The sequence below is a fragment of the Marmota monax genome, unplaced genomic scaffold (assembly GCF_021218885.2).
Source record: "Marmota monax isolate L192 unplaced genomic scaffold, Marmota_monax_Labrador192_F-V1.1 WCK01_AAM20220418_F8-fsc00001, whole genome shotgun sequence".
Lineage (NCBI taxonomy): Eukaryota > Metazoa > Chordata > Mammalia > Rodentia > Sciuridae > Marmota > Marmota monax.
Genome location: NW_026693777.1, coordinates 55,073,659 through 55,096,127, shown reverse-complemented (window position 1 = coordinate 55,096,127; position 22,469 = coordinate 55,073,659). Strand labels below are relative to the sequence as shown.

Sequence of the window (22,469 nt, the reverse complement as noted above, 5' to 3'; positions counted from 1 at the left end):
GCTCACAAAAAGGATGTGGTCTAATAGCTAAATTATGGAATCAACCCAGATGCCTATCAATAGCTGAATGGATTAATAAATTATATATTTTACTCAACCATAAAAAAGAAAGAAATTATGGCATTTGCTGGTAAATGGATGGAAGTGGAAAAAAAATATCATGCTTAGGGAAATAAGCCAAACTCAAAAAATTCCAAGATTGAATATCTTCTCTTATATGTGAAAGCTAGAGTAAGGTAAAGGAAAGTGGGAGGGAAGGATAGGATAATATAAAGAACCAATCAAATATAAATTAATATACAAGTGAAAGAAGGTCCAGTAGAGGAAGGAGAATGGGAGAGGGGAGGGAAGACTGGACAGAAAATGTAGAGGGAAAAGGAGGGAGATCAGGAATTGAAATGGATTTCCATGCTTATATAAATTTGTTGGGATAAACCTAAGTATTATATGTAACTATAAAGCTTTAATAAAAATAAACAAATAAATCATAATGTGATTACTTTATTATATTAATAATATAAATTACACAAGTGTTAGGAAATTTATGTATATTATTAAAATATTACAATTCTGTGATATGTGAATTATTATCCTAATTTTTCCTATTAGAAAAAAATGTAAATAAATTGTACCAAAGGAAAAAAAAAGCTATATTATTATTAAGACTTTTTAGTTTTAGAATGGTAGGACACATTTTTTACACCACAGTTCTTAGGGCAGAACTGTTAGGGAAGGGATCGATATGGATGAATTAACCTATGATATGTATGCACATAAATTTATAATGATCTGATTTCCTCTGACAAAAGAGAATCATTTATAAAAGAAAGATAATTTTCCTATTATCCTATCATTTTCAAGGCCAAATGAAAACATGCACCTTTAGCTTTAACATGACATTTCTGAACCAGTGATTCCACACCTCTAAAATAAGAATGGAATTTCAGAGTTCCAGATACTGATGGCTGAAAGAATTACTATCAAATAAAATCTTGGGATTCATTTTTGATGTTATAGAAAGAAGAAAAATGAAAGTATTTGTGAGTGTAGCCTCACTTAAAGGTCATAAGTATTCTGCCAATAAAGTGAAAAGTATTGTGAAAAAATTGTGAGCTATATATATTTCATGCATGGCACGGTACAATGGATTTATATATGAATTTACTTTTCATTGAAAAAAATGTTGTTTTAAAAATGTATGTGCTGTTATTGCCAGTACAGATGGTACCTCCTATCAAAAGAAAAACAAAGGCATATGGCATAAAAATATTTTTAAAAGCTGCCAATTAGAACATAGATAATTCATATTTTAGTGGTCCACTCCAAGGCACTCTGGGTACTTGTCCTGTGAACTGTGATGCTCTCTAGCTTGTCTAACTCAGACAAACACTGATCACTGTCACATTTAGGCCTTTTGATAGGCCTTTCTTTAGTTTTGCGTAGCTTCCTCACATACTGCATGTATTACTCTGTGATTCCCCAAAGATTAAAAAACTCAGCAACTATTTTCACTATTGTGTTTCTCTGGATGGATGTTTTAGTTTCATAGTTTGACACAGAAGTGTTCTGGGTTAGCATTCATACCATTTTGTTTTATTTTGGCTTATCAATTAAATTCAGATTGCCAGAATTTCTATTCCATGTAAGGGTAAGTAACAGGGGCGACAGTATCCTCACATGTGAAAAAAAAATAACAGTATATGAAATATTTGTTTTAAATATAATGGAGATCTGTCGGTGAAGAACAGAGATTCTTGAGAGACGGAAAACCATGTGAAATCTACAATACCTTCACAATGATCAGTGCTACCCAAGGCTAGCTGAAGAGCATCTAAAAAAAATTATTATTATTATTTTTTTGTGGTGCTGGAGATTGAGCCAAGGGCTTTGTGCATGAAAGGCAAATACTCTACCAACTGAGCTATATCCCTAGCCTGCATCTAACAAATTTGATGTAATAGTGTCCAGCATTCATACAGGACCAGAAATACTAAGCACATTAGAAAGCTTCATAATTCAAGAGTCAGTAGGCAGAGTATATTGAATCTCACCTCCATAGTGAGGCATAATTAGCTGAGATTGAGCACAATATTATTCATATTTAACAGATTTTAAAAGCAAGATCCAAGGAACCATTGTTTACCTGTAACATTCTATCCAGAAAGATTAAAAATATTTATAGGACACCAAATTATCCAGTGATCAGCACAGTACTATTTGCAATCTCTGACACCCAAATAAAAATTACCAGGCATGGGCTGGGGTTGTGCTTAGTGGTAGCATGCTTGCCTTGCACGTGTGGAACACTAGGTTTGATCCTCAGCACCAGGTAAAATAAAATAAAATAAAATAAAGATATTGCATCCAAGTAAAAAAGTAAAAAAAAATTACCAGGATATGAAGTAGCATAAAAATATATTGTACAACGAGGAGAAAATTTACCTGTCAAAGCTGACCAAGGATAGGCACAGATGTTCAAATTGGTAGTAGAGAGCATCAAAACATTTATTATTAAGAATTGTATGGGTTTAAAAAGTTAACTTCAGATATAAAGTTAAAAGATTCAGTTTGAGTTTCCAGAGATGGAAAATTCTAATATAAAAAATAAAATGGCTTAGATTTATAGATATTAGACATTACAAAAGAAAAGTGAATTTTAAGCTCATATGAATAGAAATAATCCAAAGTAAAAGAGAAAGAGAAAAAAAGAACAAGAACAAGAACAACAAAGAAACCCAGAACATTAGTGAGCTGTGGAGCCTAATGTACATGTTAAGTAGAGTTTCCAAAGGGGTTGGAGGGAGCAGAAAGGCTAATTTAAAAAAATAATGACTGAAATGTTTCCAAATTTGAAAATAAAAGCCTGTGGTCTCAAGTAGCTCAAGAAACCCTTAAAATCAGAAACACAAAGAAAATTATAACATGTCATATCCTAATAAATTTGTGTAAATAAAGAGAGAAAATAAAATCTTAAAAGCAGCTATGAGGAGAAAGACATGTCATGTGCATGGGAACAAAAATAAGAAAAACAGCAGACTTCTCATAGAAAACAAAAAAGCAAAGACAATGGAGCAAGATCTTTAACATTTTTTAAAAATAACAATCAAAATCATATGATCATCTCAGTAGATGCAGAAAAAAAGTGACTAAATCCAATATCCATTCCTCTTCAAAACTCTCTATTCACTGGGAATAGAAGATGGCTTTCTACTTTAATAAAGGGCAACTTAAGTAATGCTACAGATTATACCATTGTCAATCAAGAAAGGAATGTTTTACATTTAAGGCTGGAGACAATACTAAGATGTTTTATCTGATCAATCCTATTTGATTTTATACTGGAAATCTTAGCCAGTACTAGAGGGCAGTCAAAATTATATTAGGTATTTTTTCTTTATTTTTGTTTTGTAAAAAATGACAAGTCACTCATATATTGCTGGTGGGACTGCAAAATGGTGTAAGCATTATGGAAAGCAGTATGGAGATTCCTCAGAAAAGTTAGAATGGAACCACCATTTGAACCAGGTATCCTACTCCCTGGTTCATACCCAAAGGACTTACAACAGTGACACAGCCACATCAATGTTTATAGCAGGTCAACTCATAATAGCTAAACTATGGAACCAATCTAAGTGCCCTTCAGCAGATGAATGATAAAGAAAATGTGTTATCTATACACAGTAGAGTATTACTCAGCCTTAAAGAAGAATGAAATTATGGCATTTGTAATTAAATGGAACAAGCTAGAAAATATCTTGCTAAGTGAAATAAGCCACTCCCCCCAAAACCAATGACCAAATGTTTTCTCTGATATGTGGATCTAATTCACAATAGGAGCCGGGGGTGAGAGAAAAATCAAGGTACTTTGGATTAGGCAGAGGGCAGTGAAGGGAAGGCAGGGGTTATGGGAATAATAGAATGGAATCAGACATTATTACTCTACGGACATGAATTATTACACAACTAGTATGGCTCTAAAACATGTACAACCAGAAGAATAAGAAGTTATACACCATTTATATATGATGTGTCAAAATGCATTCTATTGTCATGTATAACTAATTAGAACAAATAAAAAAAATTTAAAAATGACAAGCTAATTTTAATTTAGTGTGGAAATAATTGAAAAATACTAAAATAGTGAAAATAATTTTGATAAAAAAGAAGGAAGTTGGAAGATGAATACCACCTTATTTTAAGACTCATAAGGATATGATAATCAATACTATGAGGTATTAGAATACAGATAAATAGATTGATAGAATAAAATAAAGAACCCAGAAATATAGCCATACATATACAGAGAAATAAATTTTATCAAGGATACAAAAGCAATTTATCAAAGAAAGGAATTTAGTTTTTAAAACAATGACACAGAAATAATTGTATGCTCATATGCATAAAATGAGCTTATAACTTATACTATATTTTAAATTATTTCAAAATGTTTCACAGGCCTAATGTAAACTTACAACTTATGCAAATATAAAATAAAAATATTTTAAAATAGTCAAAATGCTAGAACAGACACTTAATCAAAGAAGATACATAGCACATTGAAAAAAAGATGCTTAAAATTATTAGGGAAATGCAAATTCAAACCTTACATGATAACAGTGCACACCAAATAGAAAGGCTAATATGAAAAAGACTAGCCTTAGGGCTGGGGATATAGCTCAGTTGGTAGAGTGCTTTCCTTGCATGCACAAGGCCCTGGGTTCAATCCCCAGCAACACACACACACACACACACACACACAAAAGACTAGCCTTATCAGTATTAGAAGGTTGTGTTAGATCTGAAACTTGCACACATTTGTGGTATAACTATACACACTTGGGATGCTACACAGCATGAAAAGGAATGAACTACTGCTATACCCTACAACTTGAACTGATCTCCAAGAAATTACACTAAGGGAATGGAAGCACACAAAAGAGCACATATGTTATAATTGCATTTATAAAAATGTTAGAAAATGCAAAAGGAAAAGTATTCTACAGCATCAGAAAGCATAGCAATGACTGCCTTGGCACAAGGGAAGTCAGAAGGGGAGACTTCCAGTGCTCATTAATCTTGTCTGTGGTGAAAATATGATCATGAGTTATACATACATCAAAACTTAACAAATTGTATATTCATGTGTAGAATTTACATTATGTCAATTATACCTCAATAAGCTATTTCTAAATTATTGAATTTCCAGCTTCTCCTAAGAATCTGGGACTTTTCACTGCATGGTGTCTGCATCATCACATGGCAACGCAAGCCCTACCTTTTCTCAGAGCTGTGTTCCCTGTTTTGCCATGGTTTCCATCACTCCGCCTTTCTGCCCTTATCCTGCTTTACTCATTTATTAGACTCCTATAGGAATCTGAATTTACAAGTACCAATTGATTTCCTGTCTTGTATTTAATAACAAAGGAATATTAAAGTAGTCTCTTTCATCACTCTAAAGGGAGAAACTATCCAAATTCCTTAACCCATTCTATTGTTATCTGGTCCCAACTAATTTTCCTGACCTATTTCTTAACACTTTCCTTCATCAGTCCATATACACAAGAGACTCCATTTCTTACCCACTTTGCCCACATTCTCAAATAAGCCTGTGTTTTGGGTTTGTTTACTTAGCATGTTAATGAGATTCCTGTTTAAACCATTTGTAAAGAGAGGACAAAATGAAAAGAACTGCCTTTAAATCCACTTAGAGCTTCCTATTTCTACTAAATGGTAATTAGGAGATTTTTGGTTTTTTGTTTTGTTTTGTTTTGTTTGTTTTTGTTTTTTAGCTCCCAAAAGTATAGTGATAAAAAGAAAGAAACCCTTGAGAGAAAAATTTATATCTTGCTATTTAGATGCAAGACATAAGAGGTTTAAAAATAAATGTGCTTATAGAAAACAAGAGGTCATAAAAGTTCTCATCAGCCATTTCATCAGTACAGGTTACTGTAGGTATGGTTCTGTCCCAACTGACAAGCCAGGTGATGTCCAGAGCATTTTTACTGTCACTGGTCATAAACCTTCACTGTTAAAATACTGCTAAAAGAAGCCTATAAATTTCTAGCTAAGTTGGGTCATTCCCAGGTTATAGCTCATGTTGTGAATCTTGTGCTTTCCCTCTACAAAGTCATACTAACTGTGTTTCTTCATTTGCCTGAAGTATTCCTTTTATTCTTGTATTTCTAAAAATAAAGAATAAATAGTAAGGGTTTTGAGAATATTAGGTAGGTTTATAACATCAGTTTTACTTTTTGTAATTTCCTCATAAGAGATTATTAAAATATAATTATTTACATTCTTTTCTAGCTTGTCTTAAATTTTTCTCAGAGTTTAATATGTGTATAAGCTTTACATTTATATACTCACAAATAAAACTTCTCATCCCATACTGGATTCAAGTTTCCAAAAATGGTTTTAGTCCTTCTTTTGTTTTTTCCAACTTGAACTGTAACATATGGGTCACTGGACCCTGTTTTGTCTTTTGCCTGCAAGCCTTGTGCAGAAACCACTGAAATAAACCAAAATAAACATTTTAATATAATGATGTTTTTCAAAACAAAGTTAAGGAAATTATTTTCTATCATTTTGTTCCCTAGGATTGCAGATACATCCCATTGCTTTCATTCTCACAACCAACAGGACTAATAAAGAATAAGTATATTAAACATTAAAATCTTTCCTGTGACATTTGCTATGACTGAATACTGTTCTGACATGTATATGATCACATTTTCTTTATTCATTGGCCTGTTGATGGCCACTTGGGTTGATTCCACATCTCAGCTATTGTGACTAGTACCACAATACACATGGGGATGTTGGTGGCTCTTTGACATATGAACTTAATTCCCTTGCGATATGTACCCAGTAGTGGGACTGTTGGATAATTTGTACCTCTATTTCATTTATTTTCTTTGGAATTTCCATATGGTTTTTCATTGTGGCTCTGTTAATTTATATTCTACGAACAGTATACAGATATTCCCTTTTCTTCATATTATTGTCAATACTTATCTTTCTCTTTTTGGCAAATAGCCATTCTAATATCTATGAGGTTATAACACATTGTGATTTCAAATTGCATTGTCCTGATAATTAGTAATACTGAGCATTTTTTTATATACTTGTTGGTCAGTGTAATTTTTCTTTTGAGAAATATTAATTTAGGTCTTTTGCTCAGTTTAAATAGAAATTTGAAAAGATAAAACTTCAGCCATTTGTGACAATATTGATAAATTTGGAGGACATTTGTTAGGTGAAAATAATCCAGACACCAAAAGACAAATATCACATGAAATCATGTATATGTAAAATCTAAAACAGTTGGTCTCACAGAAGAAGAGAAGTGTAGTGGTTGCTAGAACCTGGGTGACTTGGGGAAGATGAGATGGGAAATTTGTCAGGATACATACTTATAGTGAGATAGGAGGAATGCATTTCAAGAGGTATATTGAAATATATCAAAAAGGTGACTCTACACACAGTAATGTGACTCTAGTTAATGACAATACACTATATTCTTAAAACATGTAAAGAGAATATATATGCTCTCACCACAGCAATGATAACAATGTGACTTAATGCATTTAACTAACTAGAGTTAACTAGTGCACAACATATATAATGTGTGTGTATGTACATATATATGTATATTTATATTTAAAAATATCATGTTGTACATTGTTAAAAACATACATTACCTGTAAATTAAAAAAAAATAAAAATCTTCCTTTGACCAATATTTGATTCTGCCTCTAAAGAATAATAGCTACATATAATTAATATAATAATAGCTATTACAAAAATTGCTTGCTGATGCATATGTGTTTTTACTCTATACTCATATGTACATTATTATATAAATATATAGAAAGATGACGATACATCAATAATATGTGAAAAGTTACATAGTATGACTCAAAGGCCTTTGATTTACAAATTTTTATGAGTTTTCTGTCAGTAATGATCAACTCAATCCAGTAAAAGAAGGATTTTTATTTTACCCTATAAATACAAGTAAGAAATTTTTAAAATGTTAACATCATATATAGGCACTTGCTGTTAACATCACAAGCAACTTCAGATGTTCTAATTACTAGAAATCACTAAATGCAAATGACCTTTACTCAAGTATCAAATGGATGCGTGAGTAGTAACTAAAATTATTTCTCATTAAAAAAAACTCACTAAAGAGGTTATTACACTTGTAATTTGTTAGTTGCAAGCAGTAACAAAGCTAATTTCTTGTAATTTTTCAGGGTATAGATTAATATATTAGAAGAAGACAGACTGAAGTTACTCCAATTATCTAGTATATATTTTAGAAATACAAAGTCACCCACTGCTAGAATTGTCAATATTGACAAGATTGAAAAAAAATATATACTTACTTTACCTGTAATTATTTTTAGTGGTGATTTCTGAGACACAAAGAAATCTCAACATAGAATAAAACTTTTGAGGAAGACATATTTTTACCTGTAATGGTTATTTTTGCTGACCACTTAGATGTTCCATCCAATACACTCTGCTTGGCGGCCTTTGTGTACTGCACAAAATCTTCTTTAGAAATCTGAAACATTTCCTGAATTACTTCAAATACCTCTGGCCTGTTTTTCTCCCTGATCTTCATTCTTTCCTTCATGGCTGTAATAATGGTCTGCGTCTTGTCTTCGGCGCCATGCTTAGAACTCTTTTCTGCTGCTCCTATAGTAGAGACATCAAGGGTGGTGTGAATGCTCAGGAGTTACTTTTTGATGGTTCAAATGAGGGAGAGAATGAAGAAGAAATATAGGAATGAGTGAATGCTTTCATTCTGAGGACTGGGCGGGGGGCACTATTTTAAAGAAAATATCAGAAGAATAAATCACTATATTGAGAAACATAACAATTAAACTTCACTGATAAATGGGCCTCTGTGATTCCTGTTTATTTTTTCATAAGTAATATTGGAATAAATTAGGGGATATACAAATATTTGGTCTGAATTTCCAAAAACTAAAATTCAAAAAACAATAGAGTTCTCACAAACATGTTATATAACATGTATTTACTTGATGAGTATTCAAAACAAAATTGAGAAATAGATCAAATATAAATGGTAAATATTGCTCATAAATTGACAGTTTGAAAACTTACATTCATCCAACTATCTATTTTTTTTTCTTTTTTTGGATAAGACTTCCCCCAAATAAACAGCATAAAATTTTAATTTTAAAATTTTCTCTTCTGCATGTTATACATTGAAAGAAGGTAATATTTCACTTAAAATGAAAGTACCGTTGCTCCTGTTCAAAAAACATATGGAAACAAGTGGGCTCAATGACCCATGTAGTGCCTGACAGACCACAGACCTGAACTCTCTTTTACAAATCCATAGTTTTAAACATGCTGACTTTTTACCTTCTACTCAAAACCTTTCTTGATTTCTAGGACATTGTTTTTTGTGATTGTTCTCAACTTTCTGGGTATTTATTTGCAAAACAAATTTTTCTGACAGTGAAGCTTTTCCAAAATTTGATTTCTGGGTCTTTCCTAACCTTCTCTACCTATCAGCCAGCCAGCTTTCTCACCTCTGTGTGTGATGTCCTCGGCTACACAATATTATACAAGTGAATAGTGAAGCACAATTCTGATTCTCATAACTTCTGTGTGTGTTTGAAGTAAGAAAACAAAAGCTCATGTGCCAGCATTTGCAGGAACTTCCACTGCTAAAACCTAACATTTTTGGAAAAGAAGCAACTTAGATATAGTGAAAAGAACCCAAAGACTTGTGCAAATAGTGTTGTTGCTCAGCTTATACTATATTTTTTTCTAACATACTATATTTATGAAATAGGCATCTATCTTAGAAAATATCTGAATATTATGTGGAATAATTTATTTGCGTAATTCCTACCACAGAAGATATCTTCCTTAAGAATATTTGAGCCTAATTCTGTGATCAATTGAAATATAAAAATTTAAAAACTAATACAGAAGGGAAGATCCAATATTAATTTTCATCTTGATAAACTCATATACAATTTAACAGCTCTAATTTAGTGAAAATATTCACTTATTTGAAAATATAACATTTATTTCCTGAAGTGAAATAATATGGTCATATTATTGTGGATAGCAGAAGGTAAAAGAGAAGAAAGATTATTCCAATGGTAGAAAGAGCAGATGACTTGTTTTTATTATTTTTTAACTTGAAAGATCTAAACCACATTTAAATGAAAGAAATAAAAAAGGAATGAATTCTAAGTAAGGCAATGTCTTACTCATCTGTTAAAAAGATGCACTGTTACAGCTACAGATTTGTAAATTATATATGCTTCAGTAAGTATGCATGTTTGTACGGTTTAACTACATCATTCATAATTCTTTAAAAATTTGCTTAAGCTGAACTAAATAATTGCAGCTACTCAATGGGCACATTTTGCTTGCAGTATTGGAATATTCATTATATATAAATGGCAACTTGTGTCTAGAAGATATTAACTCCAGGATTTTAAATGCCCCAAAAGTTTGGGTTTGACAGATATGCTAAAGATATTAAAATGGTTAGAAATATCATAAAATTGTTGACTTTCCCCCAAATTTTTAAATAGTTATAATAGTATTATTGTGGTTACTAGAACCCAAATGGCTCTAGGGAAGAGTGCTACATTCCTACAGAATTAAATATACTTTGGATTATTTCTCTAAATTCAGGAAGTACCCAGCTACACCCACAATAGATACTGATACAAGCAATAACTACCAAATTCAAAGTTCAACTATCAAGATATTTTTTTATCCAAATGAATCAAATTTCTAACCTTAATGACTGACTCTTGAATCATTTAAAATTAATTAGGGGGCTGGGGTTGTAGCTCAGTGGTGGAGTGCTTGCCTCACATATGTGAGGCACTGGGTTCGATTCTCAGCACCACTTATAAATAAATAAAATGAAGGTCCCTCCACAAGTAAAAAAAAATATTTAAGAAAAAATCAATTAGGAAATCTTAACAATTAAGTTTGGAATCTTTCACCTTTTCTCTGGATGTTGCAGCAGAGCATGTATTCCAGTAAGCACAGACAACAGAAAGATCCATGAGCTGAAATTGCCAATTTAGGGAGAGCAGATTGACAAGGATTTACGTTTAAGCCTTTGTCTGTCATTGCTAGAGAAGATATCTGGCGCTTCAAAAAATATTTATTTTACATTTTTATTCTGAAGAAAATAAAATGATTTGACTTAGAATTGTTTAGCTCAGAGATACAGACACAAATTCTTAATTTTTGTCACTAATTTACAAGTACTTTCCATTGTTTATTAAACCCACATTAACACATATAATTTTTCTAATTAAACTATTTCTTAAGTAATTGCAATTTTTCATGAGTTTTCAGTCCTCTGGATTTACTGTTTTCCTTCAGGCCTATTCATTTTATTTCAAAGCAATGAAAGATAACTTTAAGTTTGCATTTATATAAATCTTCCTTCAAAATATATGCTAGATGGTCTAATATGCCAATTGGAGAACAACAAGAAATGAGATAAAAAGAGATAATGTACAGTGAAAGCACTTTGTAAAGTATAACACATTACCTAAATGAACTGTATCATTGTTAATTTTAAAAGCACTTAACTGACAGATCAAATAATATAATCATGAACAATAAAACTGCAAGATAATTCAGCCTTAAAGAGAAGAAAACTTATTACAGGAAGGGCAAATCAGTTCCCTTCTATAGAATTTAACGGAATAATCAAGTAATCAGACCTACCATTTTCTTCATTTTTATTGTGTATTAGTCATAACATCCAAATTTCACATGAAATTTATAATTTTACCATCTTTCCATGACCATTTATGGTTTTAGTGTTTTTTTCCAAAAAACTATCTATACATATGTAACAATTTCAATATTCTCCTTTGTTCCCACTCTTTTTCTTCTGATTTTTCTCATTAGCTGTTCCAAAACACTTCTATTCTGTTCAATTCATCTATTTCAGCCATATTACCCTCCTTCTCAGCATAGGATTATATCTTCTCTTTAGCAAAAAGCAGAGGCCTTATAAATTCAATGGTCACATTTTCTATATGCTATATATAAGAAAAGAAAATGGAAAAAAATTCAAAACCCTGACAATTTGTAGCACTAGGAGATTTCTATGATGTAAATACTCCAAAGTTACTGATTTTAAGCAATTGTCTCACAAAATTCTTGTGTATTTAATAATCATCAATGATATGCATGAACTTCTCTCAAGCTAGACTACAAGGTAAACCTTTATTAAATGTGGATCCCAAGGATCCCATAAACTATTTTGATAACAGCATACAATCAATATATATAGAAATCAAATTATTTCTTGGGGGAATATAAGATAAAATGATTAGCATAACTGAGTGTTTAATTTGTCTCTATGTTTAACTTAACTTGTTCTATACTCATTGCAAACTTTGACCCTAAGGCCACAATTCTGGAAGAAACAAGGATACATCAATTTAAATGTATAATTAAGCTGTGGAATACATCTCATGAAGATAGAAAATATATTTGACTCTTGGAGTTCTGAGAGAACAAATGCTGTGTGCCTGTCATTAGAAAGCAGAATTTGGTTGACCTACACACTACATGGATTTCATAGTCAGCATGAAGCAAATATAAATTGAAGAAACACATAAAGAATATAATTTTTAAATAAGGCAAAAGTGCATAGTAGTTAATGATGCTTTGGTATAGGAGGAGACAACCTTGAATGTGAATTTATCTATCACTTATTGATATGATTTGAATCTTTGTGATTCCTAAAATTCATATATGAAAACCTATCTCCAAGGTGACAGTATTAGGAGGTGAAACCTTTAGAATGTAGGAATGACGTGACAGCAGAATCCTCAAGAATAGTAGTAGTGCCCTAATAAAATTGGCCCAAGAGAGCTCTTCTCCCCTTCTACCATGTGAGATTAGCAAGAAGCCAGTAGTGTGTACTCTACAGAATCTACTATGCTGAGACTCTAGTCTGTGTGTCCCACCTTCAGAACTGAGACATAAATTTTTGTTGTTCATTTGCCCAGATTATGGTAACTTGTTACAACATTCTAGATGGAGTAAGATACTAGACAGTTGGACTTGGGCTAGCTCTCATCTCTCTAAGCCTCATCTGAAAAACAAAAAGAAACAACAGTAATGTCTCCCTTAATAATAGCATTGTGTGTAGATGGAATGACATAGTTCATCTGGGTATAATGATAATAATCAAGTGTAATGATTTCAGAAGGTTAAAAAGTGAAGACAGAAGCATTCATTAAAGAATTTCTCCTTAATTAGTAATTTTAAAATGTTGAACTTTATAATCACTGTGGAACAACTCCTTGAGACTCCCAAGGACCTTACTATGCCCAGTGCATCACTTGCTAAATGCTCTATAATTATTTGCCAGATGAAGGTCAATGAAATGCTTAAGACAAAAGAAATTAGAGTTTAAAGAAACTGAAAATAGTTTTTCTTTCTTCTTCTTTTTAAAAATATCCTTCAACACTCATCTGCATTTGAGATTAATGAAATCAAAGAAGGCAGGTGAGCAACACCCATAGAAATCAGGCAGAGGGTCTGATGCTGAGGCATTTGAATATTGCTTTTTCTCTCTAGGAGTCTCAAGCATAGAAATGGGTTCTTTTCCCTTTCTTTTTCACTAAAATCATGTAGGTGGGCCTGCTTTGGGTGCCTGCTTTTCTTTCCCATGCAATCATGTAGGAGGGCATAGAGTTGGCATTTTGTACCCTTTTCCATTAGTGGCTTTATATCCAAGATAACCTCAACCCTCCTCTTTTAACATGCCTTCAATCTTTTCAAGGAACCTGCAACTCCCCCAGGCTTCAAGTCAACCGCCTCCTTTTTCTCATACAATCAAAGCCACACACTCTACATTTCTTGCAAACAATAAAGGACTGACATTTAGCAGGAGGGTAACTGGAAGAGCACAGATCTAAGGTAGCATCATCTTCCACTTCTGTAGGTGGCTCATGATTACAGTGGGGGAGTGTGGGCAGGGAGCCCCCTCCAACAAACCACCATCTTCTCTGAAGTGACTTCACTGTGAGTGAGCCTGCCACCACCACCACCAACATCGTTCCTGCCCCTCTGCCTATACCATCCCCTCGGTCTTCAATCAGACCATTAGGGGTAAATGTAAACTTTTAGAATGAGTTTGTGAACATGTGTATATTTTTAAAATATAAAAACTGAAATGCACTCTCATAATTGTATGTTAAAGATATTGTATCTCATCATTATATCCTACAGATTTCTCAGTCATAAAGGATTGAGGGAACAAATTGATAATAAAAGTATGTGCTTAATTTTTGAAGTACTTTTACTAAGCAAGGAAAACAAGAAAGCAAGGAAGAGATGGTAGGAGGAAATATAATTATGTTCTTATCACATATTGCTACATAGATTACTTCACTTATTAAAAAATAAACAAAAGAAAATAACACACACAAAATTTAAACACAAGATTTCTTTCTCATTATGTTTTTTTAAAGTAGCATCTGGCAGCATAGCTGACATAACTGTTTCACACTACTATTGGAAGCTGGTCTGGCACTTGGACCAAGACCATGTTGTCCTCCTGTGGGACATAAACCACCACACAGAACACCAACCTCAGTCAGGTCACTCTGACAATGCTGAACTAATACAGGCAGGTCACTTCATTTTTTTTTATATACATAAAAACAAAATTGCATTGCAAACCAGCAAATACCAAACATTCCCTCCATAAGAACAGTGGCCATTGTTTCTTCAACAAGTACACTAAATCTTCTCTATAGCCTGCTTTCTTTCTAGATAAGTTTTGTTATTATTGTTTTCTTTTGTTTAAAAGACAGTGTCTTGCTATATTGCTCAGGCTGGCCCTGAACTCCTGGACTCAAGTGATCCTCTTGCCTCATCCTCCCAAGTAGCTGGAACTAAAATGGTGTCCATTGTACCCTGAGTTTTGAAGATGTGCAGTCATAGAATTGTCCTTACTTCCAGAGGGCATCCTATCAGAGTGAACTTTGTTTTCTCATACTATCTTGCTGAGATACCCTCCAGTTCACCTCACAGTAATAAGTAATAAAGAGAACTTGTAAAACTGCAGGTCTGTTCCTGGTGGCCTTCAGCTGGAGGACCTAAACAAGTATAATTAACTCTCTTCATAGATGAGGCAAACGATGTCAGCAAAGTTTTCTTTAAAAAGTCTGATAAACACAGAAAAGTTAGACTTTTAAAAAATAGCTCAAGACTGTGAATATGTGTACATTTATAAACACTGCATGTGTATATAGAATACCTCCAGGGCATTATGTAAAGCCATACTCTTTTTCCTGGTCCCTCTTTCAGTGACTGGCTTTAACACCTGAAAATGCTCCATTATTAGTCTATTCCTTTGGGTTACAGAACTGATTATTGTTTTGTAAAAACTAGTTCCATTTTATACACATTTATGTATCAGTTTATTACTCTCGGTACTGTCAAAAAGTCACACCAAGACAGGTTGGTGGAGTGGGGTATGTTGGGGGTGGCTATGGATGGCAGGTCCTGAGAAGTCATGATGGGGGTCTCTGCAAAGTCAAATCTGGGGACAGAATGTCTAAACAGGGAACAAATGAGAAAGTATGAAAGCACTGAAAATAAAACTAAACAATTTCATTTTGTGTTAGGACCAATCTAACTTATTTATTTGTAAATTAGGAAAGAACACCAGGCTAGGAGTTCAGAGATCTGGGCTCTGATCCTGACTGTACTATTTATTTGATTCTTCTTACAAGATACTAGATCTTCTGAACTCAATAAAATCAGTCCACTGGGTTCTCCAATGCACTAATCTGAAGCTCCCTAATAGGAGATGTTCATATAGACAGATGATCTTCAAGATTCCTTTTAATCATATGCCTTCATTCATTGTATACCCACATTTTAAGCAGCTCTAGTGCTTCAATGTGTACTAACTTCTGGGAAAATAATCTGGTCTCCACCCTGTAGCAATGCCTAAACAGAACCCTATGTAGAAGCTTGCTGAGTTCGTTACATGAACACATTTTGTATATTCTTTTTGAAAGAATATCTATGGTTTTCAAGATAGATGTCCATATCTATTTATCAGTTAGATTTTAGAAAAAAAAAATTGCATACTTTATTCCTAGTTCTAAAGGCCTGGAATAAAGCTCCCAGCCACAGTAGGTGTTTGATATAACAAATATTTAACTGCTTTAAAACATCATGATTGCAAAATGTGCTAATAGGACAAGAAAAAGGAATAAATACTCAATTTGCAAATAAGAGTACTCTAGCCAGATTTTATTAATGTTATGAATTTGCAATAGCTTGTACTAGGACACATAAACTTGATATAATACCAGTGGGAAAGACACACAAGATATTGCTTTGCTGTGCTCCAGGAACAAGAACTCTCTGGCCTTATGCAGTTACTTGAACTTTTTAGGTAGGAATAAAAATTAGGCAAAACGCTTATTCCATGGGACTCTGGGATTCTTTCTTGGACATATGTAAGGAAGTATAGCCCAGCTGAGTTAGGTGCCACTAATATTTGCATATTTTCTAAGTTTCTCTGGTTGTCTCTTTTCTATATTGAAAAGATAATCAAGGGAAATATTTTACATGTAATCTCTCTTTTATGTATGCCTCACTCTGCACACAATCCCCATCCCACATTAACTTCATTCAGGGTCACAACCTCTTCCTCCATTTTCTATAATTCAGTTCTTCCAACACTAAATACTTTTTTTTTTCCCCAGAAAAGAATAGAATATATTTTTAAAGGAAAAGTAGGTGGATTCTGACTGGCCACTGACTTGGGAATTGAAGGAGAAGAACAAATCAATTCTCTTTTCTCTGTTTCCTTTTGACCTCCTCTGTTCTACCCACCACCTCATGTCTGTCAGCCTGGAGTGAAGAAGAGAGCAAAGTGTAGGAACCACCAAGAAGCACAACCAGCTAGACAGAAACTGAGAGTACTGGACCTTTCCATGTATCTCTGAACCTGTGAGGAGCACTGAACTAGTGAGCACCACCATCTGGTCTAATTACACTTGGTGGAAAGTATGTAAGTCACAAACGCAAGACTCCAGGAACATGAAATGCCAAACTCAAAGTCAATTTGAAGTAACCATAAGAATCTCTCTTTTGAATGTCCCCTTAAATCTTCTTTTCTTCTGTTTTAGTGTATGTGTGTTGATAGACTGCAATGATTTCAGAAAAGGATTACTAGAATAATGAGGGTTCCAAAGAATAGATCTTTATTTTCAAGTACTTGAAAAATTGTTATATACAATGGGGAAGCCAATTGATTAACTATTTTATCCAGAGGTAAGATATGGCTTATTGAATAGAAGACATAAGGAAGCCAACTTTGGTTCAGATTTTAATTTATGAATTAAAATGTTCTAGTAAGGTGTTAAGCTGCATAAACCTGTTCAAAAAAGGTGCTCTTCAATAGGTGTATAAAGAAATGTGGTGTATATACACAATGAAGTATTACTCAGCCATAAAGAAGAATGACATTATAGCATTGATGGTAAACGGATAAAACTGAATACTATCATGCTATGTGAAATGAGCCAGTGCCAAAAAGTCAGAGGTTGAATGTTTTCTCTAATATGCTGAAGCTAATCCAAACTAGGAGGGGTTAGAAAACAGAAGAAAGGTCAATGGAGTAGATAAAAGGGAATGAAGGGAAAGGGAGGAGGAATAGGATAGGGAAAGAGTGGAATGAATCTGACATAACTTTCCTATGTACATATATGAATATACCACAGTGAGTCTCACCATCATGTATCTCCACAAGATATTAATTAAGAAGAAAAACTATAAATAAATACCAGAAAGATCAATAGAGTAGAGGGAAGGGAAGCAAGAGAGGCAAGAGGGGAGGGAAAAGGGATGTACTAGGCACTGAATTAGAACAAATTATATTCCATGTGTTTATAATTATGTCAAAATGAATTCTAATATTACATATAATTAAAAAGAAATAATAAAAAAATAAAAAGACAATAATATAAATTCTTATTAAATTTACTGGTGGCTTCATTTGTATACCTTCCACTCTGATTTCTCTTTTTTTATTCTTTCCTCTTCTTTACTGTTGGTCTGCATAGACACATGTCACACACCATGTCACTATTTCAAATTTCTTGCTTAGATCAATGAAGAGAAACTTCTTAAGGAAAGGTCACTGGTTCTATAGGGAGAATTTCAAAATTTATTGAAAGTTCTTGTGAAAAGTTGTGATGTTAAATACATATATTTGCAGAACTCCTTTCACATTAATGTGAGAGTGTTGCTTTCACTTAAAAAATAAGGCAGGATAATTAAAGAAAATGCCTACATATCCACCCTCATTGTTCTGAACTATTTTTGATTCTTCCAATATCCATGTGCATTTTATTGAATAAGCTCAATGAAAAAGTTGGATAATATAATTGTCAAATAATAACTGCTATTTAAAAATGGAACTAGATTATAAAAATATTTCTAAAATTTAATGGTTGGGTTGCATCGCTCCTTTTAGAAAGCTGAAAAGAGGAATGATTTCATTTCTTAGCTAAAATCTACATCATTTTTTTCTTTAAGGAATGTAAGCCATTTGTTTTTAGATTACAATATTTTCTTTGTCTGCCTTCTCAAATGTCACTGCCTAATATGCTCATTTTTTAACATACCTGTTTACAATTCACTTTTTAAACACATGGATTAAATTTTAATTGGATTTTGTAATTAAGTTTGATAAGTAATATTGTCAATCCTTATATTTTTAAGCAATAATTCCTAAATAAACTTTAAAAGGTTTTTTAAAGAAGGGATACCACCTCTTTTACTTTAACTTTTTTTTTAAAGCATTTATTACCTTTAACGTAGTTTAATGATGTGATTGTGTTGGAAGTTTGCTAATCATCAAAGAAAGCTTGAGATTGTGACTGTGCCTTCAACAAGCCAGCTGTGGCAGCATTTCTGATCATGTTTATTGTGACATTTTCTTCTACCCTACTCAGTTTCTGGCAATCCATGTACCTTATATTGTCAGCATTCATATCAGCAACAAAAAGAGGAGACAATATTCAGATACAGAAAAAACACATCATTTGCAAGTGAATATCCATGCTTAATAGATTTCTCTGGCAATGGCTTTTTAGGAACACTTAGAAGATAAGTAGTGAAAATTCAATTATACATATTTTAGAGTATAATGTTTTGGCATTTGTGAATCATAAGTCAGACAAAGGATTTTTTGGAAATATAAAATTTAAGACAAATTGTAATAAAAAAAACACAGTGGGATGTATCTATGCAGAAGTGAGAAAGAATGGAGAGGCCATTAATATTAGAGCATCTACTATATGCCAGACTCTAAGCAAAGAGTGTTTCATTTAGCCTTCCTAATGATTCTGACATAAATTTTATTATCTATTTTTACTCAGTAGAGGAAAATAGAGGCCTGAGAACTTAAAAACATTCACCAGAGTGACAGTTTTGTTAAATTACATTTTTCTTCAACATTCAAAACCAAGACCCCAAATTCCAAGGCCAGGGCAGGGCCTGTAGAAGGATGCTCCTGTCAGGCTGGCATCAAAGGGGCTAAGGAAGAATTTCAGTTGCTGTCATTGCAGGGGTGTGCTTGGCTCTAGTTAGAGCATTATGTATTCCTACTTACTGCATTGGGCTATTACGAGATATGAGTAAGAAAATAGGTCAGTCGCTATGAAGGTTTTATTCTTGATGAGAGGGCACTTTCCCTCTAGGTACTCCCTCTTGATGAGTCTGACACAGGAGAAATGCATTATCAATGATACAACCTGATGAGCAAAATGGTATCTTTTGTGTAACTGGTAGGAAGAAGGCAGCTAGGACATGCTGAAAACAAGAGCTGAGGAAATCCCACTGGAACATACATGGCATAAGGCAGAGAGAGGAGGCATACCATTTTTTTTTAGCCTAATCAACTACTCACTCTGCAAGCAGTCGGCGTTCAGGAGGTCTTGACACTTTTCATGGCACTTCACTCCACACTCCAGGCACTTCATGCCCTGCCGAGCGATGCCCCACAGGAGCCCTTCACACTCATAGCAGTAGGTGGGTGTTGTAGCAGTCCAGACCTCGAAGTTGTGTGGGGTGGTGGAAGACATGGGGTAGATCAGAGCCTGCAAGGTCTTCTTGAAAACATGCATTTTCTGTGAGGATGAGAAAAGTGAACCATGCAAACCACATCAGTAGATTTGGAGAAGAATTTCAATACAAAACAAACCATTTTATCATTTGTCCTTGAAAATGCTATCTTGAGAGAGCCCGCATATTCTTCTCTCAGTACTCTAGAGCCCTATTCAGTTATTTGTACACAAAGAACTCCCTTACCTTCCAAATTGGATTGGGCTCTGCTGTCACACACCTTCTTTCATGGCAGCCAGCAGTCTGAGTTACTTGATAAAGCCCCTTTCCCTGCTACACTGCAAACTCCTCAAGGGGAAGGGTGAACATCTTACTGGTTACTACACCAACCCTTAGAGCCTAACCTAGCTTCTGACTAAATACAGGTATTTAGGAAATATTAATTTTAAAAAACATCAATTTATATTACTATTCTTAATCTTAGTAGACTTTTAGTAAAATTGTGAGGTTTAAGGAAAGCATTCTTATTTTTAAAAAATATTTTATTTATTCTAATTAGTTATATATGACAGCAGAAAAACAATTCAATTCATATTACACAAATAGAGCATAATTTTTTATGTCTCTGGTTGAACACAAAGTAGAGTCACACCATTCGTGTTTTCATACATGCACTTAGGGTAATGATGTCCATTTCATTTCACCATCTTTCTCACCCCCATGTCCCCTCCTTTCCCTCCCCCTCCTTTGCCCTATCTAAAGTTGTCTGCCGAGCAATGAATTCCTCCCATGCTACCTACCCACAAGCATTCTTAATGCTGACTCCAAACCTTTAGACACATCCCCACACCTCTTTTGTATCCTACCCAGGCCTCTCTGACTGTTGCTCTCCATGACACTTTACCTCTCTTTAGCCCCAAACATGCTTCTTTTGTAATTCATTCTGCAGGGAATTCTTTTCAACACCTATCATTTAGAAAGTTTCTCATCAACTAATTAAGAAGAAAGCACTTGTAAAAAAGTTAACTGTGGCATTCTCTCATGCTGATATATTTTTAAGGAGATAATTTTTAATAGTACATGGAAGGATTTTCTAATTACAAGTCATTGTTAGTTGGAAAAAACACTAAATGATACTCAGGGGACTAGAGTTCCTTTGCATGAGTCTAATCTATGATCTTTAAAATGGGCTATTTTTTGGCAAGAACTAACACTGTCTTTCATCTTTCTTTGCTTAGTGCCTACACAGTACCTACCATTGTCCCTGGGATATAGAAGGGATGTATGTTTTTTGTTTTGTTTCATAAAATGAATAAATGTCCTGCCATTTACAGTCTAGACTTTTAATCTAGAGTGAGAAATAAAGTCGTTAAGACTCACTTTTCTTATGCACCCTGCCTTTCACATGGTATTATTTTGAAGATCAAATTATATACTGATAACAAAAGTATTTTCCAGATTTCAAAACATTAAATAAAAATACTAAGTATTAGTATTGATGGGAGATTTTCAAAAACAAATAAACATAGGTCATAAAAGAGAAGTGATTGGAGGAGTCCTACTATACTCTTCTCACAGCTCATTATGTGAGTGACTTCCTGAGAGGCACACCAGTATTCTTCATGATTATATTTATTGATAATTTCCCATAATTCTCTGTTGCCAAATGAATGCCTATTTACATAATCCCAGAGGAGCCTAACAGATAAGGAAGCACTTATATTTTTGCATTAATCACCCTTAAGTCTCATTTCAGAATATTTTCTACTGTGTTAAAATGACCAACTGTGCATTATTTTTCCATTTCAAAGTATGGTAACAGCATTATTTCCCTTTATAAGTCCATTCTCCTCACTGTGTTTTCCCAGAATATGTTTGATAATGGTATCGGGAGGTCTTCTACCAGGGAATTAAGCTTTGCTTCAAATTTTTCCTTGAATGACTAGGTCCATTCTTACTATTACATGAGGGTCTGGTCAGTCCAAAGCTCTTTGTGTTTCAAATGAATCTACAGAACAGCAGCATGGAATATTAATATGGGAATTAATTAAGTGGGAGGCCCCAGTGTCAGGATTTATACAACTAGAACTGTATCCATCCCTTTTCAATGATGATAACCTGAGCCAAGTAAATCTTTTAGCTTCATGTCAGAATGAAGATGTTTTACAGAAAACTATTGAGAATCCTTTGAGAATTAGGAGTATGTATTATTCATCTTTGCCTCCCCTTTACTGCCCAGGAGAGTATCTGCAATATTATTAAAGTGAATTGAAGTATCTTTGGCATAACAAATTTTCTCTCAGAGATTCAGTCTCCTGTTC

At 33.5% G+C, this 22,469-nt stretch overlaps 1 protein-coding gene across 3 annotated transcripts in view; it reads right to left on the bottom strand.

Annotated features, from left to right (window-relative positions):
• The window catches only part of Unc13c (unc-13 homolog C), a 601,300-nt gene that overhangs the window by 354,602 nt on the left and 224,229 nt on the right, over positions 1-22,469 (bottom strand). For all 3 annotated transcript variants that reach the window (XM_058584813.1, XM_058584812.1, XM_058584814.1), the window contains 3 exons: positions 19,994-20,213; positions 8,479-8,706; positions 6,367-6,508 (listed from right to left, as the gene is read on the bottom strand). In XM_058584813.1, the coding sequence (XP_058440796.1) occupies positions 6,367-6,508; positions 8,479-8,706; positions 19,994-20,213 (590 nt within the window). The remainder of the gene's footprint in view (positions 1-6,366; positions 6,509-8,478; positions 8,707-19,993; positions 20,214-22,469) is intronic.